Source organism: Myotis brandtii, unplaced genomic scaffold, assembly GCF_000412655.1.
Source record: "Myotis brandtii unplaced genomic scaffold, ASM41265v1 scaffold456, whole genome shotgun sequence".
Lineage (NCBI taxonomy): Eukaryota > Metazoa > Chordata > Mammalia > Chiroptera > Vespertilionidae > Myotis > Myotis brandtii.
In genome coordinates, this window is record NW_005367431.1 from 3,159,536 (window position 1) to 3,181,931 (window position 22,396).

General features: G+C 51.2%; 2 protein-coding genes across 2 annotated transcripts in view; both read right to left on the reverse strand.

Annotated features, from left to right (window-relative positions):
- Window positions 1–565: 565 nt before the first annotated feature.
- On the reverse strand, window positions 566–2,045 carry SFN (stratifin). The gene has a single exon (XM_005875143.2). The coding sequence runs from the start codon at window positions 1,865–1,867 to the stop codon at window positions 1,121–1,123; it is 747 nt and encodes a 248-aa protein (XP_005875205.1). The 5' UTR covers window positions 1,868–2,045; the 3' UTR covers window positions 566–1,120.
- Window positions 2,046–6,908: 4,863 nt separating this feature from the next.
- The window catches only part of ZDHHC18 (zinc finger, DHHC-type containing 18), a 28,868-nt gene continuing 13,380 nt past the window's right edge, over window positions 6,909–22,396 (reverse strand). Inside the window, exons 3-10 of the mRNA XM_014546754.1 lie at window positions 15,140–15,289; window positions 13,456–13,593; window positions 13,289–13,337; window positions 12,672–12,774; window positions 11,097–11,209; window positions 10,056–10,155; window positions 7,566–7,643; window positions 6,909–6,997 (exon numbers count right to left, since the gene is read on the reverse strand). Of these exons, the coding sequence (XP_014402240.1) occupies window positions 7,602–7,643; window positions 10,056–10,155; window positions 11,097–11,209; window positions 12,672–12,774; window positions 13,289–13,337; window positions 13,456–13,593; window positions 15,140–15,289 (695 nt within the window). The 3' untranslated portion in view covers window positions 6,909–6,997; window positions 7,566–7,601. The remainder of the gene's footprint in view (window positions 6,998–7,565; window positions 7,644–10,055; window positions 10,156–11,096; window positions 11,210–12,671; window positions 12,775–13,288; window positions 13,338–13,455; window positions 13,594–15,139; window positions 15,290–22,396) is intronic.

The following is a 22,396-nucleotide window of genomic DNA, read 5'->3' on the forward strand; positions in this document are numbered from 1 at the left end:
GCTCCCCCCCCACCGGCCTCCGCTCCCCCCCCACCGGCCTCCGCTCCCCAGCTCGCGCCTCCTCTCCGCCAGCCCGTTTCATTGGGTCCCGTCCGCGCACGCTGGGGGGCGTTCCCCTCTCTTCAGAGCTGGGCTTTTCCTGGCGGCGTCACGTCCCTGCTTCCGATCGTAATTCCCGCCTCAGATCTGCGCCTCTGAGGGGACTCCCCCCGCTTTCCGACCCCGTGCTCAGTGCCGCTCCCCGCAGCGTATCCCGGCGGCGCTGTCCTCGGACCTCAGACTTGAAACTTCCCTGTTTCCTGTCCCCTCAGAGCTGAGGCGCGGAGGAGCCGCCTTTGCGCTACCCGACCCTCCCGAGGCCGGGCCGGCTTGTTTGGGGCCCGACGGGGAGAGCCTGTCCCCTGGCCGCTCGCCGGGAGTCACCGGCCCCAAAGTCTGGCCTGCGGTCGCTGAGCCAGCCCCATGGGTGGTTCGGGCCCTCAACCAGAGGTGCCAAGTCAGGCTTTCTGTAAATCATACCCCAGCCCAGCCCCAGCCCGCCGCCAATAACTGGAAGACAAGCGGGATTTGTCACAGGGGAACTTTATTGAGAGGAAACATGGTCACACCCAGCAGACATGCTTTCCCTCTCATTCTGGTCTCTCTCTCGCGCTCTCTCTCTCTCTCTGTCTCTCTCTCTCTCTCTCTCACACACACACACACACACACACACACACACACACACACACACCTCACTCTCATCTCCAGCCTCTGCCATACGGTCCAGTTCTCAGCCACTGGGTGGGACACTCAATTCCTAAGATCCAGAGGCAGCAGGGGCAGGAGGGAGTCAAGAGGGGGGAAGAGGCAGAAGTGGCCGGTTCCCGGGTAGGGTTGGAGGGGCGCAGAGAGCAGGCTGGGTGGAATGACCAGTGGTTAGGAGAACCCGACAGCTGCAGGAGGAGTGGGATCCAGTGGCTCCAGGGGCCTCCGCTCTGCTGGTCCCTCTCCATGGAGCCCCTCTGAGCTGCGGCAGAGCATTGGGGAGAGGGTCGGGCCTCCCACCCCAGTCTAGTCCTCTCCGCTGGGGGTGGGTGGGGCTGGAGCGGGCAGGGCAGGGCAGGGAAGGTAGCAACGTGGCTCAGCTCTGGGGCCCTTCAGGTGCCTCGCCCCCCTCTTCCCCAGCGTTGTCGGCCGTCCACAGAGTCAGGTTGTCTCGCAGCAGCTGCATGATGAGGGTGCTGTCTTTGTAGGAGTCCTCACTGAGCGTGTGCAGGTCAGCCATGGCCTCGTCGAAGGTGGTCTTGGCCAGTGAGATGGCCTCCTCGGGGCTGTTGGCGATCTCATAGTGGAAAACGGAAAAGTTCAGGGCCAGGCCCAGGCGGATGGGGTTGGTGGGCGGCATCTCCTTCTTGCTGATGTCCATGGCCTCCTGGTAGGCTGACCGGGCAGAGTCGATGATGCGCTTCTTGTCATCGCCGGCGGCCACCTCGGCCAGATAGCGGTAGTAGTCGCCCTTCATTTTCAGGTAGAAGACCCGGCTTTCGGCGTCGCCGGCCTCCTTGATGAGGTGGGAGTCCAGCAGGCCCAGCACGGTGTCGCACACGCCCCGGAGCTCGGTCTCCACCTTCTGCCGGTACTCTCCCACCTCTGGGCCCTTCTCCTCCGAGCCCTCCTCCTGGCCTTTCTGTTCGATGCTGGACAGGACCCTCCAGGCCGCCCTCTGGCCACCCACCACGTTCTTGTAGGCCACGGACAGCAGGTTTCGCTCTTCGCAGGAGAGCTCCTCGCCCTTCTCCACAGCACTCTTCATGAAGGCTGCCATGTCCTCATAGCGTTCGGCCTGCTCTGCCAGCTTGGCCTTCTGGATCAGACTTGCTCTCTCCATAGCTCAGCTCTGGGGACAGACAGGCAGGCAGGCAGGCGGCAGGCTAGACGGCTGCCTCGGGACCAAGCAGGATTCTGTGCCGTCCCAGATCCCTACCTGCCTTTTGGCTGGGTGGCCTGGCCCAGAGCGGGGTGGGGTGGGGAGGGGCCGAGGGCGGGACTGAGGCTCCGGACCTACCGCCTCTCCTCTTCTCCCCACACCCTTTCCGGCTCTTCCTTAAAGGTAAAAGGGCTGGGGTGTGGGGTGAGTCATCCCGGCAGTCAGCAGGAGAAATCTGGGTGTTGGCTGCACCTGCCAGGCTCCACGCTGCCCCCTCTTGTTCAGGGCTCCCATGACATGGGTGCCCACGTGAGGTAGCTCCCCCGTTTCTCAAATCGGATTCTCCTTCACGGAGTCCTTCCAGGGGCAAAGGATGGCTCGGCCACCTGGCTGCATCAGCCTAGGCAGACCCCACAGAGCCAAGTGCAGGAGGATGGGGTTCTCATTCCTGCCAGAGAGGTGCCCCCCTTGGTTCAGGTGAGAGCACTCCTGTGTAGCCAGGGCTCTACAGTTACCCAACCTTGGCTTCCAGTATCCAATCTAATCCCCATGATGTCTCTGTGAGGTGGGCAGGTCTATGACTATGACCCCATTTTAGAGACAGGAATACTAAGGCTCAGAGAGGGATGAGATTTGCTCAAGGTCACACAGCCACTAAGTCCCCTGCATCCTACTTCCTTGACTTCTCTCCCATCAAGCCCTCTGGCTTGTGAGCTCCAGGATGTATTTAGAAGTGGGATCCAAGCTTCTTGAAATGGTTCCATCCCCCACCCTCCCTCTCCCTCAGGATCCTGTCCCCTCTGAACTCCCAGAATGCACAGGTGGCAGCTTTCAGGGTGCCACTTAATGAGGTGTTTAATGAGCAGCCTCTGACGCTCCAGCCCAGCCGTCGTAATTAGTCACTCAGTAGGTTTGTTGGACACCTTTCCCATCACAGCACAATTTTCCCTTTCAAGTTGGTGGCCTGTTGCCACTTGTTTGAGGACTTACCCTCTGGCTCTCCATGCCAGGTCACCTGCCCCCTCCAAGTCACCAGCCATCCTGTATGAGTGGGGCTCACGGAGGGTGGGGGCCCAGATGCTGGCTGGCCCTGCTGCCTGGCCCACTTTTCTGCCTGACTCAGCTCACCCTCTGTCAGAGGCTGGGAAGCAGGCCACCTGGGTGCTCAGCCCAGTTTGGTTCCCCAGGGGGGACGCTAGCAACTGGGGAGAGAGACAGGGCTAAGAAAAAGGAGGTGACACATACCATTTTGTTTTATGGGGCAGTAGTCCCAGCTGAGGACTGCCTCCCAAAGCCGGACTCTCAGGGGTTTTCCTGCCCCTTCCCTTTGACCAAGGCCCCACCTCTGACCTCTGGCATGGATGGAGAGGTCTCTGTTGTCAACCTTCTGTCCCTGGTAGCTGGGTGGAAACTATTATTGTTAGCTGTCCTTGTGTCAGCCAAGGGTTCCTTTCATCTAAAGGTGTTGGCACTGCGCCCATGAAGGTGGGTTCCTGCTTATCTGCTCCACCCCTAGCTATAGTTCAGATGGGGCTCAGGGGTGGGGCTCCCCTCGTTGGGATCTAGCCAGCTTAACCCTGGAGCCAGGACCATGTCACAGGCCTGTCCTTCCCTGGGTTGTTCTTGGTGTCTGAACACCCCCCCCCCTCCCCTTCTGGAGGCAGGGAGGCCTAGGCCAGAACTCTGAGGCTCCAAGATGAGTTCTGCTTCTTAGAAGGAAAAATAGGGACATATCTGGGCTAATGCTATAGGTTTTCAAAAGAAGCAGAAGGGATTTTAGGCTTAATATCCTGAAGGCTTTGCTCAATCCAGACAGAAAATGATAGAAAGGAAAATACTATTTTAGTACACTAAAATACAACTTACTAAGGGTATCTTTAGGGAGTGAAACTGACTTTTTTTCCTTTTCCTATTCAAATCATCTATCATGAATGTGTATTATTTTTCTGAGAGATAGAATAGCCAGTATATTTGGAATCAGACCAGCCAGGTTCAGTTCTTACAAACTGCTGTGGCCTTTGCCAAGTGACTTAACCTCTGTGAGCCTCAGTGTTCCTAACTATACAATGGGTTTGTGAGGATTAGATGAGTTGATGGGAAGCATTTGCTTGAATGGATGATAACTATTATTATCACATAGAAAAAAATCCAACCCGTGGCTGACACAGGACAGCTAACAATTTTTATATTTATTATAAAAATATATACTCACAGCATGAACATGGACCTGGGGCCTATGAAATGAGGAAGGGCCCCTCACAAGGCCTCAACCAAAAACCAGAGCCTGCCCAGCTGGGTGTCCACATGGGAAGGAAGATGGATGAATAGTCAGATACGCTCACTCAACACTGCCTCCTCCTTCTCCATCTTGGACATTCCTCTGGCCTATGCAAACCCTGGGCCCTCAAGGACCTTCTTTTGACTCAGTCCAGGCTTTCCAAGTCATGAGGGAAAGCTGGAGGTCCCAGAACAGCATAAACTTGGGACCTGGCGATTTTGGAGCTATTTCTGTCTTTAGGGAGGGAGCATTCTCTTTTCCATCACTCAAACCTGGAGACCTGGTGGCGATTCACACCCTAAAGCTCCATGCCCTCAGCACAGACCCTGTCAAGAGAAAGGAAAGCCCCCTTTCCCTGCTGAATCTGGGAGCCAGGCTGCCTGACATCTCCTGCTGGCTCTGGCCTGTCTATCCTGACTCAGTTCCTGTCTGATGCACCTCCCTTTGCCTCCAGGCTTCCATTTCCCAAGTCCAGAAGCCCAGGCAGGCAGGAGGCAGCAGGCAGGAGGCAGCAGGCCCCGGCAGGGCACTGAGTTCCACAGTCAGCCGCCTGAGTCAGCAGGACAGGAGCTGGGGCTGCAGCCCAAAGGGGCTTTCCTCATCCTGCCTACCTCCCACCCTTCTATATAACATCCATCCTACCAGCATGCTTAAGGCCTCTGGTCTCAGAGACAACCAGCCCTTCTTAGCTGGTAAATAGAATCTCAAGGGTTGTAGCACAGAGAGGAAGGCAGCAACTAGTTGTCTATCTCTACTGAGAACAGAGGACAGGGCTCTGGTTGCAGCAGGAAGGACTCTGTTGTTAAGATTCCAGGAAGAACTTCCTAGGACATTTTTCCGGTTTTAGAATGATCAAACTAAACAGGTGATCATCTTCTCCCCCTAATTATAAACTAGAGTTCAGTTATCCAGTCAAGAGCTCACTCTACTAGTTGCCTTTGGCGGGGGGATTAGATTACTTTTAAATGAGTCAGCTATCCTGAGACTTTTCTTCCTCAAGACACTGCTATTTAGAGTACCCTACATTTCCTAGACCAGTCCAGTCTAGAACACGGTGTGGAATTTTTGGAAAGAAAATGGAATGAGTTCAGGGTGTGGGGCTGCATTCCAGCTCAGGTATAAAGCCTTGGGCAGGTTCCTTCCTCTGGGCCTGTTTCTCCATAGGTACAGGGAGGTCTCACAGATCTCCTCTAAGCCCCCTGCTGGCTATGAATGACATTCTCTAATTTTAGGGTTTCTCCTCTTGAGATTCCCTTCTCCTGAAGCGCAGTATTCATTCTTTGGGTAGTGCAGAAGGGTTAGAGGTCAGGGTAGAGATCAGGTTCAAATACTGAATTTGCTGCTTTATCAGCTGGGAGACCCTGAGCAACTCCTATGCCTTCCTTGAGCCTCAGTTCCCTCATCTGTAAAAAGGCTGACAGCACTTTCCTCATAGGTTTAGGTGAGAAAACAGACTTGGCAAGCCCTTGCTGAATGGCCACTGTAGTTATTATTATTACTATTATTTAGCTCCTAGCATACTGTGTATCTTGATGTAGGGAGGCATCTGGGAGAGGGAAGGCTCCATGAGAGTGTTACCCTGGGCTAAGCTCAGTTCAGGGGTGTGACAGTCCCAGACTGGAGTCAACCCCTCTGTTGTTCAGAGGTCAGCTAAGGCTTAAAGGTCTCTGGAGCTGAGACCAGGAGTTCTGGAGGGGCACAGTGAAGAGGATGCTGGTCATTCTTCCTGTGCCACTTCTTGCTTTGTTATGCCTTTTTTTAAAAAAAATATTTTTAGAGAGAGGGGGAGAGAGAGCAAGAAACATTAATTTGTGCTCCACCCATCCATACATTCATTGGTTGACTCTTGTATGTGCCCCAACTAGGGATGGAACCTGCAACCTTGGCCTTATTCAGGACAACACTCCCACCAACTAAGCCACCCAGCCAGGGATGCCGTGCCTTTTAAAAATCTCCAAACAGCACTGACCAGCTGGAACAAAGCTGGCAGCTGTAAGCAGTGGTTCTCCTGCACACTCATCACAGGCCCCACCCCCAGGCCCCAAGAAAGAGTGGCACCAGACAGCCAAAGATATGGCAAGAAGAGGGAAATCTTTATTTTGGTTTAAAAAAGGTACAGGATAGCAGACAAGCAGACCCCAGCCATGGGCTTAGCAGATTCCGGAGGCCCAGCCAGTTTCCTTTAATTCCTCTGAAGAACAAGGGGCTGCCAGAACTAGCTCAGTCCCTCGGTGCCTGGAGCAAAGGGTACAAGCATCTTCCTTGCAACCTTTCTACTCAAGTGCTGGGGGTGGAGGGGGCCGTGGGAACAGTGTCAAACCAGTTGTGCTTAAAACTGTTACCAAACTTGTTCAGCAGCGTCATCAACCACAACACCCCAGACAGCTCCTGAAGAAACCTGCTCAGCTCGACTACGGCTGTGCCTGATTCTGGGGGGCAGGCTGTAAGGCAAGATTCCTAAAGAGTCTTGACACCTTACAAATCTGGGGAAGGGGAAGTAAGGTGGAAGAGGGGAGGGTGAGTTTCAGCATAGTCTTACATCATTGTGCTGACAGCTGCGTTATGGCTTTTCTACACTCTGGCCAGCATGGAGTGGGGATGGGGGCAAAGAGGTCAGTCCCCTGGCCCCTATGGGGGGACCCTAGAGAGCACACATGTGGGGCAGGTGTGGGGGTAGACCCTGTAGGCACAGATGGTGGCAGATGGGCCACAGGTTAGGCAGGTGGAGGTGCCAGGTGCTTGGCTCCCCCCAGGCCACTCCTGGAGAGGAAGAGAGCAGCGGTCCTCAGGAGGTCCTTAAGCCCCCGCACACACTGGAGATCCCGGGCAAGACAGCAAAGAAGGAGAAGAGAGAGGGTTAGTGGGGTGGGGAGGAAAGAGGAGGCCTAGAGGGGTTCCACAGCACCTGCCTCTTCCCCACAGAAGGGCCTCTTCCCCACAGAGGGCCAAGGCTTGGGCAGCAGGCAACGAAGCAGGAGAGAAGACGGGCAGGTGAGAGAAAGCTCAGCAGGGACAGAAAGCCAGGACACAGTGTTAGTGATCAAAGGCCCCTGTACACCAGGACACCACCAGAATAGACCCAGGCATCTGAGAGCAGGTACCCCATCCTTTCCCCACCCTCACCCTTCACCTCCTGCGTCAGTCGGAGAGCTGCTGTGTGAGAAACTACTTCCTCATCCGGAGGGGGGCTGGGCTCTTCGCCCCAACCCCATCCTTCTGCTCAGGGGGGAGCCCTGGGGACCCTACCACCACCAGCATACACACCACACCACACACCAGACAGATGAATGGGCTCCATGGGGTTGCGAGGCATGCGATGAGGATGAGATGGTGTGTGAGGGGAGCGGGCAGTGCTGGCTGACAGGGAAGAGATGGTCTTACCAGCTAACCCTCTGCAAAGAGGACTGTTAGCTCCCCTCAGGCTGTGCAGGAGATGGCAAAATCCTGACAGGTGTCCTCCTGGAGGAGATACCAGAGAGGTGGGCCAGTGTTATGAGGTGTCTGGCTGGGCTCTGCTGCCCAGACGGAGGTGAGGGCCAAGAAGGCTCCAGCTCTCAAACTGGAATCTACTGTCTCATAAACATTTTCTTAGCTGAGCAGTCACTGGGGGTCAGAGTAGAAAGAGAGCAAGGAACTTGTGGGCCTCCAAGCCCCTGTGGCAGGGGAAGGTGGAGGGGACAGTGGCCTCTTCTTACACGCCTATGCCTAGCCGCAGTGCTCTCTGTTCTGCCTCCAGCAGACAGACTCCAGCCAGGAGAGAACTTTAGCCAGGTCGGTGGGCTGCCTGCCTTCTCTCTGTATCCCCAGGAAAGACCAAGTTTGACTGACAGAATAGATGGCTGCCATTTGGGGCCTCAGCAAAGAAGAGCAAACAAAAACCAAACCAAAGCAAATCAACTCTTAAAAACAAAAGTTTTATTACAAGCAGGAACAAAGAACACTAGCTTAAATAAAAGTCAGATGGGAGTCGACCTCCTCTACCCAGCGTCCTGCTCCCCTCCCAGTGCCACTGCAGCCTGGCGCGGGGCACTAAGGCTGGGCGAAGGGAAGCTGTTTTCCCAGAGGAGACCTCCTGTGGCTGCCACTTCTCAACTGCCTGTGACCCACTAGCCTCTGGAGCAAGGCAGGGCAAGATAAGGGGACTTCCTATGTCATTTTCCAAGGACTTCGGCCCATTTGAAGGGCCAAGGAGGGGGAGAGAGGAACAATTTCCTATCTATTTCTTTTGACAAGAAACTATAGTTCCCAGCAGAGGAGGGACATTCTCTGAGTTTCTGGCCTAGATTCAGGCCAATCTTCATTCGCCTTGGCCCACCTTGCTCCTTCCTTCCTTCCTTCCTTCCTTCCTTCCTTTTCTCTGGACGGAGGCCTCCAGTTGGCAGAGATTCCCTGTTCTCTAGCCCTTGGCACTGGGTCCCATACTCGGGGCTTGGAGGAGGGGGTGTGGCTTCTAGGGTGGCAGCCGCTCCTCACAGCCATTACCCCATGCACCACACCCAGCCTCAGCCTGTCTAGGCAGATCCCAGCTGGAAGCCTGACCTGGGGGCTGGGTGGCAGGGGTGGGGTTGGGGGTGGCTGAGTCCCCAGCCACTGGCTGTCGGAAGTCCCTGGAGGAGAGAAAGGTAGGAGGATGTGGGCTGAGCCACAGAAGGAGCCCAGGGGTCTCTTGTAACCACTGCGCACATTCCTTGTCCCCATGGCTCAGGCCGGTACTGCTGTTGCTGGCTGACACTGGAGGGGGATGGTGAGGAGGAGGGCAGCCCAGGGGATGTGGGGAAGTGGGAGCCAGCCACATTTGTACAAGGGCAAGCATATACACACACACACACACACACACACACACACACACACACACTCACAGTCAAAAGGTCTCTTGTAATAAACTTATTAAAATCAATTTGCCTTCTGATAACCTGGCACTACACAGACAGCAAAATGGCTGACTTTTTAAGAATTCTTCTTCCATTTAAAAAATGTAGAAAAGAGGTCTATAAAATTGTGCAAAATACCCAGCATTAATAAACCCGTTTCAAGTATTACCAGCATGAGTATTACCAACCCATCCCAGACCTGACTTGGGAAAGAGATGGGGGGGCCAGGCTGGGATCCCATAGAGAACCCTCTATGGGCGGAGAAATGGCAAGGCCCCACTTCCTAGTGTGCTTCCCAGGAATCATGCTGGAGCTGAGGTCTTGGGTGCCTGGCCGGCTGGTTTGGCTTCCTCTGACACAGGCTACCCCACCCCTCCGCCCCCATCCACCTCCAACTCTGCCTTCTCTACCTAGAACCCAGCTCTATTCTATTGGCCAACTCCATATAAAAAAATAAAAAACCAAAGAAAAACAATGATCATCACAAAAAGAATGAAGGAGCTTGCAAACCAAAGTAGCCCATGGAAACATCCTGTCCCATAGCCCGCTGTCCAAGGCCACTGCTCCTGGGTCTTGTTTCACCCCAGAACCCCAGCTCAGCAGGGCTCAGCAGCTTCCCCAACTGGGAGGCATTACACTCAGTCCGCACCTTCACTCACACAGGGCTCGCCCTGGCACAGAGTCTTGGCGTGGTCCTCTGGGAACCTGGCCCTGGCCTCTCTATCCTGTCACTCCTGCGACTGATCAGCTGGGGGGAATCTCACTCCTAAGGCCGTGGGAACCTGGGTTTGGGGAGCAGAGGGTACAGCCATGGAACGGTGTGGGGACAGCACGCAGGGTGGGAAATAAATACGAAAAGACTTGAGTCTTTGGTGGCTCTGCTTCCCTTGGGTGGAATGGGGAGGGTCTCGGCAGGTGTGGAGTGCGGCAGGTGAGTGCGGAAGGGCAAACAGGCCAGCAGGTGGCGAGTACTGAGCCAGGTTCAGGGGTGGCCTCCTACCATGTTGGCATCGGCCTTGGCTCCACAGGCTGGCTCGTCGCTTCTGATGGGTGAGGGCAACAGGGTGTCAGGCTGCACAAATCCCCTCCGGTCAATCAGGCTTCAAAAACACAAGGTGGACATGTGAGGGCTCTGCCTGACACCAGGACACCAGACTGGGGGCTGGATGGCAGAGACTTGGTGTGGTCCTCTGGGCACCCGGCCCTGGCCTCTCTATCCTGTCACTCCTGCCACTGATCAGCTGGGGGGATCTCATGCCTAAGGCCGTGGGAACCTCGGTTTGGGGAGCAGAGGGTACAGCCATGGAACACTGTGGGGACAGCACGCAGGGTAGGAAATAAATGCCCCACCAAGGGAAGTCTTGGAAAATCTGAGGAAAAGGGAGGTGTCTTCCCGCTGGGAGCTCAAGACTCCTCCCTTCCAGAAGGGCCCTCTCTCCACACTCTGGACACCTGGCTTTTGGCCATAGAATTTACTCACTGTTAATTCAAACTAGCTCACCTTTCTGTGTGGCTGCCAAGAAGCCAGGCTGCAGGCGAGGGGAACAGTAAGGATGAAAGGGCATTTGGAGATAGTGCGACTCCTACTGTCCCTTTTCTGGCAGAATTGGTGGGAGGAGAAGGGGACAGCGTGGGAAGTTTTGTTCCCAGTGTCCACTGCCATTTAGCTCCCATCTGGCGCCCTCTGCTGTCAGGATGGACGGGGTGCTTCCTAGCAGGGCTGAACCACCAGGGCTTTCTCCTTCTAGGAGGGAGAATGGAGGCCCCCCCAGTTTGGCCAAAACATTAATTGTGGTTATCCCTGGGGAGTAAGATTACATGCGAGACCTAACACTCTTGTTTTTCATATTTTGTACTTATTTTTTTATCTACAATGAGCACATGACTTAAAATTACAACTCTTCATAGAACTCCTTTATGTGACAAATGCCCTGAGAGCATTCAGCAGGGGATGGGGACAGAGGAGTGTAATGTGGGGAGAGGTCTGCTGATTCCAGAACCTCTTTGAGAGATGTGGACTCACAAGGTCACCCAGTCTCACCTGGGAGGTAGGGGGCCGCAGAGCACAGCACAGCAGTTGGTGATAACACTTTTATGGCTGTAGGGATTGACAGAGGCCTCGCCACCTCTCTTGCTGGACCACGAGCCTTTGATCTGCAAGTAGAAGGAGGTCTGGGTCAGATACCTATCTCCCTTTGCTTCGCTTTTCTAAGGGGGGGGCTAGAGGCATGGGAAAACTGGCAAATTCTGAAACCAGTTCCAACTAGACTACTGGAGAGGACATGTCTTTAACCAGGGCCATTCAGAGAGAATGTGGGGGCCTTCTGGATGGTGGGGGGCACCTAGCAGAGAGGAGGAGGCCCCAAACTGGACAGAAGACAAAGGAGAGCCACGGAGAAGCCTCCAAAGAAACTTTTTGGGTGTATCCTCTCTTCTCTAGCCAGCCTCCTAAGGTGGAGGGCAGGACAAGGGCACAGGGGTCAGGCTGCCTTTCCTGCCACAGACTCACTGCGTTACCCCGGATAGATCACTACTTCTCTGAATCCTCATTTGAAAAATAGGGAACTCTCTGATACCAACTTTCTGATAGCACTGTTGGAGCATCAGACGAAATCTCTAGCTCTGTGAAGCCTATTAACAAAGGCACTGAGGAGTTTAGCAGTGAAGGACACCTGCTTAACTTTAACCCAGAGATTCCCAAATTTATTTGGCTATATCAGTCCTCTTTACTTAACCCCTAGTAATATCCTACAGAACCAGCACCCAGGAAACCACCTTAGGAGAGTCTGCTCTGTACCAATCACCCAGCACATGATACCCTATCATGCGTGTTAAGTTTTGTTTCACTAAATGAGAAGCTGAGGTCACAGAAGGTATTTTCTGTTAGTCGATGGGCCCCTTAGTATCAGATAGTGACCCTGGAATGGACACTCTTGTTTGCTTTTTTATTGTTTGGGAGAACGCGAAGGGGAGGTCAGGTCCCTGGCCCAGGGTTGGGCACACAGTGAGTGCTCAAACAATGCTTGTTGGTGAGGGTAAGGCAGCAGGTAGGGAGGATTAATGGAACCTCAGGGTCCTGTCCTGGCTGTTCCCGTCAATAAGGAAGCCCCAGGGAGCATCAAGGACACCTCAGAACAGTCACATCTCTGCTGCCTACAATTGTAGCGGGGGGCAGTGAGCATGGCCATGGCGCCTGGGTGAAATCCTGACTCTATCCCTTCCCAGCTGCGTAATCTTGGGGCAAGTCACTCAGCCATCAAATGGAGAAAAAGCATCCCTCAGAGTTGGCAAAAGGACCCGAAGAGATGATGGGAACCGAAAGAACTCTGGAAACAACAATGTGCTGCCAAATGTAATGACTGTTTCGGTGCGAGTGCTGCTTTTCTGGGGTTAGGGAGAAAGCATCTTGGGGGCCCTGGGAGCCTGCACCGAGCGCCAACACACGTGGGGGCCTCAGAAGCTGTGCTGGGTCTCAGGGCCAAGCCATGAGCACTGCAGGAGCTGGCTGCCTATCATCTGCACCCACGTTTCCCCAGCAGGCTGAGAGTCAGGGCTGCACTGCTGCCACTCCAGCTCCTTCAGCCCCGCCTCTTGCCAAGGGTCCAGCCTTACTCACATCTTCGTTAGTTGTCAGGTTGGAGGCGACGAGGTAAGTGTGAAACCCTGAGAGGCCCAGGATGGACCAGATGGAGAAGAAGCAGATCACCAACTCCAGCACAGTGAGCAGGCAGTCAAGGACCCACAACCAGGATCAGGGCTGGGAGCCTCCCCTGCGCCTGGGATCTTGCCACGCCCAGCCTTTCTCCCCTCTCCTTCCCCAGAAAGGAAATAAGTGTGTAACCTTCCTATGGCCCACTCACCACCTCTTAGCAGGATCACCCCCTGAGCCTCAAGAAGGGTTGAAGAGCTCCCCTCAAGAGCAGGACGAGCCCAGGGTGATGGGCAGAAGTGGGAACTGAGGGTTCCAAGCACCAAGAGCTGTGGCCGTGGTCAAGGGAGCTTGGTGCCTTAAGGGAAGACAGGGACTGTGGCTCCTGAGAGTTCTCGGCCACCCCGTCCCACAAGAGCCCATTTAAGATCAGCTCAAGCCTGGGTGTATATTGGATTCTAGAGGACAAACACCTGCTCTACATCATTGCCCTCTGTTTATAGGATGAGGTGTGGGAACCCATCCCAGTGACGGGGCCTCAGTTCCCACCAGGCTGCCCACTAGCAGTCAAAGGCCAAGGATATCTTGCTGGTGTCTCCTTCAGAGTGGAGAGGAAGTTGCTTCCCTGAGAGCCTGGAAGAAACAGGAGAGAACACGGCTCAGAGGGACGGTGACCACAGCTCCTCAGCCTGGCTGAGCTGGCTGGCCCGCCCTCTGCTTGTCCCCGCTCCCATTGCCACCGCCAACTCACGGAGCGTCAGGTGGGTGACCACGCAGGCGAAGATGAAGGCCGTCAGGAATGAGAGGGAGAGAATAAACGCGTAGAAGAAGCGGTAGTTCCGTCTCCCCACACAGTTGCCCACCCAGGGGCAGTGATGGTCAAACCGTTCTGGAAAAGGGCCGGGGGAGAGGGGTTAGTGCAGGCCTGGCTGGCAACCAACCAGCACAGGTGTTCAGAGGCCTCACACCTTGGCTGGCTTTCCCACCCCCTCACTCTCCGCACCAGCAGCTCTCAGACACTCCCTGCTTCTGGTCCTGTGGGAACTGGTTGCCACGGCTCACACATTCTTCCCCGTCTTTCCCGGTGAAGGGAAATTCCTCTTTCATGTCTTGGCTGCAAAGCCACTTCCTTAAGAAAGTGTCCTCTGACCCCAGGCAAGGTAAGGGTCCCTGTTACCTGCTCTGTTGCTCTGGCACTTATCTTTTGCAGCACTTTGTCCATGGTGTTCACATATTTATTTACAATTAGTGGACTGGCCAGTGTCCCCTGCTCAATTATAAGCTCCATAAGGGGGGGCCTGTGTTGGCCTCATAATGAGCTGAATCCCAGGGCCCAGCCGTGTCTGGTACAAGGAAGATCCACAAAAAGTACTTGTTGCCCAGCCTACGACCCCTGCCACACACCAAAAACTAATGACCCTTGTCCCTCAAGCTAGAACTAGAGGCCCAGGGAGGGGCTAGACCGCTATGTAACTAGTGGAGAACTGGCACCCGAGGCCTGGTCAGAGGGCTGATCTCACACCAGCACCACGTCCCCGGGGGTAGGGGAAAGTCCCCTGTGGGAATATGGGTCACAAGCCCATTGCAGGCCTCGCACCAAGGCCAGCACCCTTTGCAGGGGGTGGGTGGGGCTGATTCTCTTGGATGAATGACGCCCACTGAGTCACCCACTTCACTGCCTGTCGTCATGGGGTGTTCCCCACTATTCTCTTGCTCAGGGAATGCTGAGCCAGCTTGATGAGCTCACTGCCCTGGGGACTGTGCACAGTCACAGTGGCACAGCTCACCGGGCCCTCTTGCATAGCATTTACCTTACGATACCTCCCAGGGGCACACCCTTGGTCCCCATCAGAGCTGCCCAGCCTCTGGAACACAGTCTCTGGTTCCCCAGCAACCACTGCAGTTGTGGGTCAGCAGCTCAGCTTCCAATCCTGGCTACCTCCTCTCCACCTCACCAGCTTAAACCTCTCTGTTCCCAGACTCTTGTCCTTCCCAAACCCTGCGAGTCAGATCAAAGTATTTCAGCATAGGTGGTCCTGGGCACCGGTTGGTAAATCATTTCCTTCCTGGCCCAAACGCATCTAGGATGTTATTGGTCCAAGTCTCTGGTTCTGGGACCTTGAACCTCTGAGGACCAGGCTGAGGCCTAAAAGAAGAGTTCAGGGCCTCTCTGTGTCTGCCCCACTTCCGAGCTGCGGGGAAGGAATCCACTGATCCTGGGCTGAAGCCAAGACACCAGTGGTCACACTCAGAGCCCACTGGTCATTCTCAGGTTCCTTCTTGGTCAGAGCAAATCTGAGTGACCCAGACTTCCTGCCCAGCCCTGGATCTTTCCAACATGCCACCCCCCTCCAGCCCCACATGAATGACTCCCTTCCTCCAGTCTTCAATTCTCTCAGGGTTCCCCATACCCCTCCCTGTGGTCCCTCACTTACCCACACAGTTGTCGCAGACACTGCAGTGTGAGGTCCGGGGTGGTCGAAACATCTTGCAGGTGAAACAATACTTCAACTTCACCATCTGCCCATTGATCATCACCTCCTGGGTCCGAGGGGGTGGCCGGTAGGTGGAACTGCCTGTGTTGTCTGAGGGTGGGAGAGAAAGATGGGGGATGTCCAAGCCTGGATCCAGGAGCCCCAGCCGGGGAGAAGCCACTGCTTCCTGGCTGGGACAAGAGAAGCCTTGGGGAAACTTTCCAGGGAACAAACGTTAGAGTAAAATGCCAGCTTAAGGTGGGGACAAATACTAAGAACTGCTACCACTTACTAGGACTGGGAAGTGTTAAAACTTTACACCTGCTCACACACGGAGGCCCTTACACAACTCTGAGAAAGGCTATCAGAGAAGGCCCTGGAAAGGCATGGTGAGGTTTAACTGCATCTATTCAAGCCTAGATCCAATTTCCAAATTCAGGAGGTTCAGGATGTGGAGGGACAAAGTAAACAATGCTACGAGAAACAGATCCAGAATGTGGGGCACCTACAAGACCACTGGCCTGATCGCCAACAAAAGTCAGTCACTTACAAAAGGAGAGGGGGGATGGCTCTAAGTTAAAAAAGATTTAGGAGCCCTAACCGGTTTGGCTCAGTGGATAGAGCGTCAGCCTGCGGACTCAAGGGTCCCAGGTTTGATTCCGGTCAAGGGCATGTACCTTGGTTGCAGGCACAACCCCAAAAGGGGGCGTGCAGAAGGCAGCTGATCGATGTTTCTAACTCTCTATTCCTCTCTGTAAAAAATCAATAAAATATATTTAAAAAAAAAGATTTAGGAGACTTAAGCAATGCATGATCCTAACTTGGATCCTGTTTTGAAAAACAAAATAAAACACAGCAACAAAAGACAGTTGGCAGAAAATGACTATAGATTAGAAATTTGGGAACTATTAATTTTCCTAGATGTGGTCATGGAATTACGTTTATGTTGGAGGCTGCCCTTAAATTTTGAAGATACAGCCTGTGTAGCTCAGTGGTTGAGTGCCAACCTATGAACCAGGAGATCATGGTTTGATTCCCAGTCAGGGCACATGCCCAGGTTTCGGGCTTGATTCCTAGTGGGGGGCGTGCAGGAGGCAGCTGATGAATGATTCTCTCTCATCATTATGTTTCTATCTTTCTCCCTCTCCCTTCTTCTCTAAAATCAATAAAAATATATTTTAAAAAAATGGGAGAACGACTTCATGGACTTCATGACTGTGAAGTAGACAAATATTTTTTAAACAAGACACAAAGGGGCTTGCCTGGCTGGGTAATTCAGTTGGTTAGAGTGTCATCCCAATATGCTAAGGTTGCAGGGTCGATCCCCAGTCAGGGCACATACAAGAATCAACCAATGAATGCATAAATAAGTGGAACAACAAATCGATGTTTCTCTCTCCCTCTAAAAATCAATAAAAAAAAATTTAAAAGATACAAAAGGGATAATCATAAAAGAGAAGTTGCTAAACTGCATATATCATAAGAACTTCTGTTCATCTAAAGATATCATTTAAAGAATGAAGAGGTGACCTTCAGAGTAGAAGATGATATTTACAATATCTGACAAAAGACAAAGGATTTATATCCAGAATATATAAAGAAGTCTTATAAAATCAGTAAGAAAAAGTCAGACAACTGAATTCAAAGTGGACAAAAGATTCAAACAGGCATTTAATAAAAGAAGCTGTCCAAATGACTAATAAGCACATGAAAGGGTCCTCATACTCCTTAGTCATCAGGGAAATGCAAATTAAAACCACAATATGCTACCACTACACATGCACCCGAATGGCTAAAAAAAACCCAACTTAAATCCAGTGTTGGCAAAAATGTAAAGCAACTAGAAATCTCATATGAGCACTTTGGAAAACTGGTACTAACTATGAAAGTTCAACATAGGCACCCCAGCAATCCCACTCCTAGGTGTCTTCCCAACAGAAATGTGCATGATGTGATGTGAGCCAAAAGACATACACAGAATGTTCACAACAATTCTCCTAATAGCCAAAAGCTGGACCTACCCAAATGTCTATCAATAGTAGAATAGATTAAAAAATATAGTATAGCCACACAATGGAGTTCTAATACAGCAATGGGAATGAATGATCCACAACTACACACAGCAATACAAATGAATCTCATCAACATTGTGTAAAATGAAGAAATCACACATGTAAGAACACAAAATGTTCAAAAACAGGTAAAAGTAATCTATGGTGTTAGAAGTCAGATCGTGGTTACCCTTGGAGGGGTGACAGTGATCAGAAGGGGGGAAAGGGGACTCCTGAGACACTGCTCATACACTGTTTCTTTATATGCTGACAACATTCTATATTAGCAATATAGACACTTATGATTTGTACACTTTTGCTAGGCCTGTTACACTTTAGTAAAAAGCTAAGAAAAAGAAAGGACTAAGGTCTCGTCTGAGGTCATGAAGCTGGAATGCTGGCAAAACAGGAATCTGAAACCAGGTCTGCCAATGCAAAGCCCACAGTTCTACCCACTGAGCCTCTTGGTACCCAGGCCACAGAGGACCAAGTCCCCAGAGCAGTGGCTCCTTCCTGGACAGATTTCCTAGTCACATGGGGCTGCCTGTGATCCCTAGCACTCAGCTACCACTTCCACTGGATCGACTCCCCAGATATCTCCAATTTGATGACTTGCCTTCAATGATTCTTCACTGCGTATGTACCATGTGTAGGAATAAGGGCAATGATTCTTCACTGCGTATGTACCATGTGCAGGAATAAGGGCAATGATTCTTCACTGCGTATGTACCATGTGCAGGTACTATTCTAAGCACATTACTACTGGCAGGCATTAGTGAAGCAAACAGACATCTGTTGCTGTGGGCACATGTTGTGTGTGCACATTGTCTTTCCAAATAGACTGTACACCCCTCGAGAGCTGGGCCCAGCATTCCAGCTTCATTGCCAGACATCTCTCACATCCAGTTACCAGAAGGCTGTTTCACCATCACCTCAGTGTGCTTGAAATGGAACTAAGTATCTGAGCATCCACTTCTTTCTTAAAACCCAGCAGCGTGGTAAAGGGCAGGGGGATTGAGGCCAATGGATACACTCTGAAACCTGGTTTTGCCACTGACTGGTTGTGTGTGAGGTTGAAGTCAAACCTCTCTGAGCCTCAGTTTTCTCATTTGTAAAATGGGAATAATAGGTAGACTGGAGCATGAATCCTGGCTCCCCCTCTTACTAGCAGGGTTTCTCCTGATGATACCATTGGTTACCTGTGTGGCAGGGCAAATCATTTTACCTCTCTGTGCTTCTGTTTCCTCAGTCACTGAAATGGGGATAATGGTACCCTCCTCATCAGGTTATTGTGAGGATTAAATGTGTTAAATATGTGAAGTAGCACAAAGTAAATGCTTAAGAAGTGTGCCTGTTATTACTGGCTCATAGAATAACTGAGAGAAAGAAGGGAAAAGACACCCTAGCTAGTTTGGCTCAGTGGACAGAACCTTGGCCTGCGGACTGAAGGGTCCCGGGTTCGATTCCAGTCAAGGGCACATGCCCAGGTTGCGGGTTCGATTCCCCAGTAGGGGATGTGCAGGAGGCAGCCGATCAATGATTCTCTCTCATCATTGATGTTTCTCTTTCGCCCTTCCTCTCTGAAATCAATAAAAATATATTTCAAAAAAAATGAAGGGAAAAGGCAAGGGAAAGAGAACACTTCACTGAGGGTCTACTGCAGTGATTCCCAAAGTGGGCGCTACCGCCCCCTGGTGGGCGCTGCAGCGATCCAGGGGGGGCGGTGATGGCCACAGGTGCATTTGTTTTAACTTTTTTTGTATTACCTTTCTATTCTGAGTTCAATAAATAGTTTCATAATTTCAAACTTCAATGTTTCTAATTTACACCTTTCTTTACTATATTTTACAAAAAAGGTAGAAACATTAATACATATATCTTTCTGTTTAACTGCTATTACAATTTAAAAAAAATTAATTTCCAGGGGGCGCTGAGTAATATTTTTTCTGGAAAGGGGGCGGTAGGCCAAATAAGTTTGGGAACCACTGGTCTACTGTATGCTGAGCACTCTGCATACAGTTATCTTCTTTAACCCTGATAACATCCCAAGAAGTTAGGTTATCATTATCGTCAGGTTTCGGAGACTTTAAAGTGAGCTTAAGTTACTTGTCCAATGTCACACAGCTATTAAGTGGCAGAACCAGGATGTGAAACAAAGTTTCCAAAGCTTGGGGTTGAGGTTTTTTTGTGTGTAAAATTTAAAGTGTCATAATGAGTGTTATTTATCTCTGCCTGGTTCCTATTTCTGCTGGTGGCACAATCTAAGAGCTAGCAGGAACCTCAAAGAACAGAATACACAGCCCCAGCACATAGCAGATAATTGATAAATGTCCCTTTGCTCACTGCCTCTGTTCTAACCCATTCAGTTTACAAATAAGAAAGAGGCCCAGAGAGGTTTGGGGATTTGCCCAAGGTCACACAGGCAGGGACAGGGGAACCCACTCTGGAGTCTCTTTTTATTTTTTATTATTTTTAAAAAATATATTTTATTGATTTGTTTACAGAGAGGAAGGGAGAGGGATAGAGAGTTAGAAACATCAATCAGCTGCCTCCTGCACACTCCCTACTGGGGTTGTGCCCGCAACCAAGGTGCATGCCCTTGACCGGAATCGAACCTGGGACCCTTGAGTCCGCAGGCTGACGCTCTATCCACTGAGCCAAACCGGTTAGGGCTGGAGTCTCTCTTTAAAAAAAATAATTTTTATTGATTTCAGAGAGGAAGGGAGAGGGAGAGAGAGCTAAAACATCAATAATGAGAGAGAATCGTTGATCAACTGCCTCCTGCACGTCCAACACTGGGGATCGAGCCAGCAACCCGGGCATGTACCCTGACCGGAATTGAACTGTGACCTCCTGGTTGTATACAACTGGCACATTCCTCTAAATAGCCCCTTTTGAGTCACCTCTCAGCTCAAAACCCTTCATTCGCCTCCCCTAAAAAACAAGATAGAAGAAAAACTTCTTGTCATGATATAAGGGCCCTTCACAATCGGGCCCAACCTCTGTTCCCGGCTTCTCTCCCACATCTTTTCCCTCACGAGTCACTGGAGCTTAGGTCTTCCTGCCCTTATTCCTACCAAGTCCCAGCTCCTCCCTCCTCGTTGCTCACCAGGATTTGCTGGAGGCCTGTCTAATCTCTAACAGCTTCTGTGACCACTTCGGCCTCAGGGCTCTCATGCCCTGCCCACAGCACCTAATCCTGCTCACCGCTGTGTTGAGGTGTGACAGGACTGTTGTGTGTGCACATTGTCTTTCCAAATAGACTGCACACCCCTCGAGAGCTGGGAGAGTGGAATAAACAGGCAGGCCCAGGCCTAGGAGCTGTGAGACAGCAGGCAAAGAGGAAAGAAAATATGCTTTGGACTCAGGCAGGCCTGAAGTTCAAATTTTGACCCTTCCATTTATGAGCTGGTGTCTTCAGGGAAGTTACTCAACTTTTGTGAGCCTGTTGTGCATCTGTAAAAGCAGACAAATAAGAACAACTACCTTGAAGGGTTGTAAGGACCAGACTAGTACACATAAAGGAACTGGCACCTATGAGTACCTATTAGAAGCTGTTTGCAAAAGGGGCAGCAAGGGGCAGGCTCTGGAGTCTGAAACCCTGAGTTCAAACCCTGGTTTTGCTAACCATTTGCTACGTAAGGATTTCCTTCACCTCTCTGAGACTCAGAGTCCTCATCCATATAACAGAGATAAGAGAGTCTCAATCTCAAAGGGTTGTGGTGAGGACTGAATGAGATGCCACTAGGACAGCTGAGCACAGCACTAGATTCATGGGAGCCTTGGTCCTGACAAACAGTTCATGCTGTGGCTGTGCTCAGATGTGTGGGTATGAATCTTGACCCAACCACTTACTAGCTGTGTGATGTGGGTCAAGTTGCTCTTGCTGCGTAAGGAATTCCCTTCACCTTTCTGAGACTCAACCACTTACTAGCTGTGTGATGTGGGTCAAGTTGCTTAACTTCTCTGTGCCTGCATATGAAAATGGGACATAATGAACTCCACCTGTTCTTTAGTGTTGTTAGGAGTATTAGGTGAGAATTCATTAAATGGGTTTAGTCAAGTGTCTAGCACCTGGCAAAAGCTTAAGAAATATTAGCAACCCTGGTCAGAGGGTCGTCCTGATACGCCAAGGTTGTGAGTTCGATCCTTGATTAGGACACATACAAGAATCAAACAGTGAATGAATAAATAAGTAGAACAACAAATCAATGTTTCTCTTCTCTCTTTCTTCCTCTCTTTCTAATATCAATTTTTAAAAAAAGAGCCGTGGCAGATGTGGCTCAGTTGGGCAATGTCCCATGCACCAAAAGGTTGCTGGTTTGATTCCCAGTCAGGGCACATGCCCAGGTTGCAGTACAGGGCGTGTAGGAGGCAGCTGACAGATGTATCGCTCTCACATCAATGTTTCTCTCTCTCTTCCTTCCTCTCTAAAAAAATAAAAAATAGCCCTGCCGGCATGGCTCACTGGTTGAGTGTGGGCCTATGAACTAGGACAGTGATGGCGAACCTTTTGAGCTCGGCGTGTCAGCATTTTGAAAAACCCTAACTTAATTCTGGTGCCGTGTCACATATAGAAATTTTTTGATATTTGCAACCATAGTAAAGCAAAGATTTATATTTTTGATATTTATTTTATATATTTAAATGCCATTTAACAAAGAAAAATCAACCAAAAAAATGAGTTCACGTGTCACCTCTGACACGCGTGTCATAGGCTCGCCATCACTGGTCTAAACTATATGACATTAAACTGATGGAAGCTGTTAGCAGAGCCCAGCAAGGACCCACGATTCAGAGTCAGAATGATGGACTTGACAATAAGCTAAGTGGAAGTCACTGTTCAATTCCCGGTCAGGGCATATGCCGGGGTTGAAGGCTTGATCCCCAGTAGGGGGCGTGCAGGAGGCAGCTGATCAGTGATTCTCATCATTGATGTTTCTATCTCTCTCCTTCTCCCTTCCTTTCTGAAATCAATAAAAATATATTTTTAAAAAATATATAAATCTTTTAAAAAATAAATATTATAAAAGCACAAAAAGAAAACCAAACAAAAATACAAAAGAAAATAAATTTTTAAAAAGAAATATTAGCCCCAGCTGGTTTGGCTCGATGGATAGAGCGTCGGCCTGCGGACTGAAGGGTCCCAGGTTCGATTCCGGTCAAG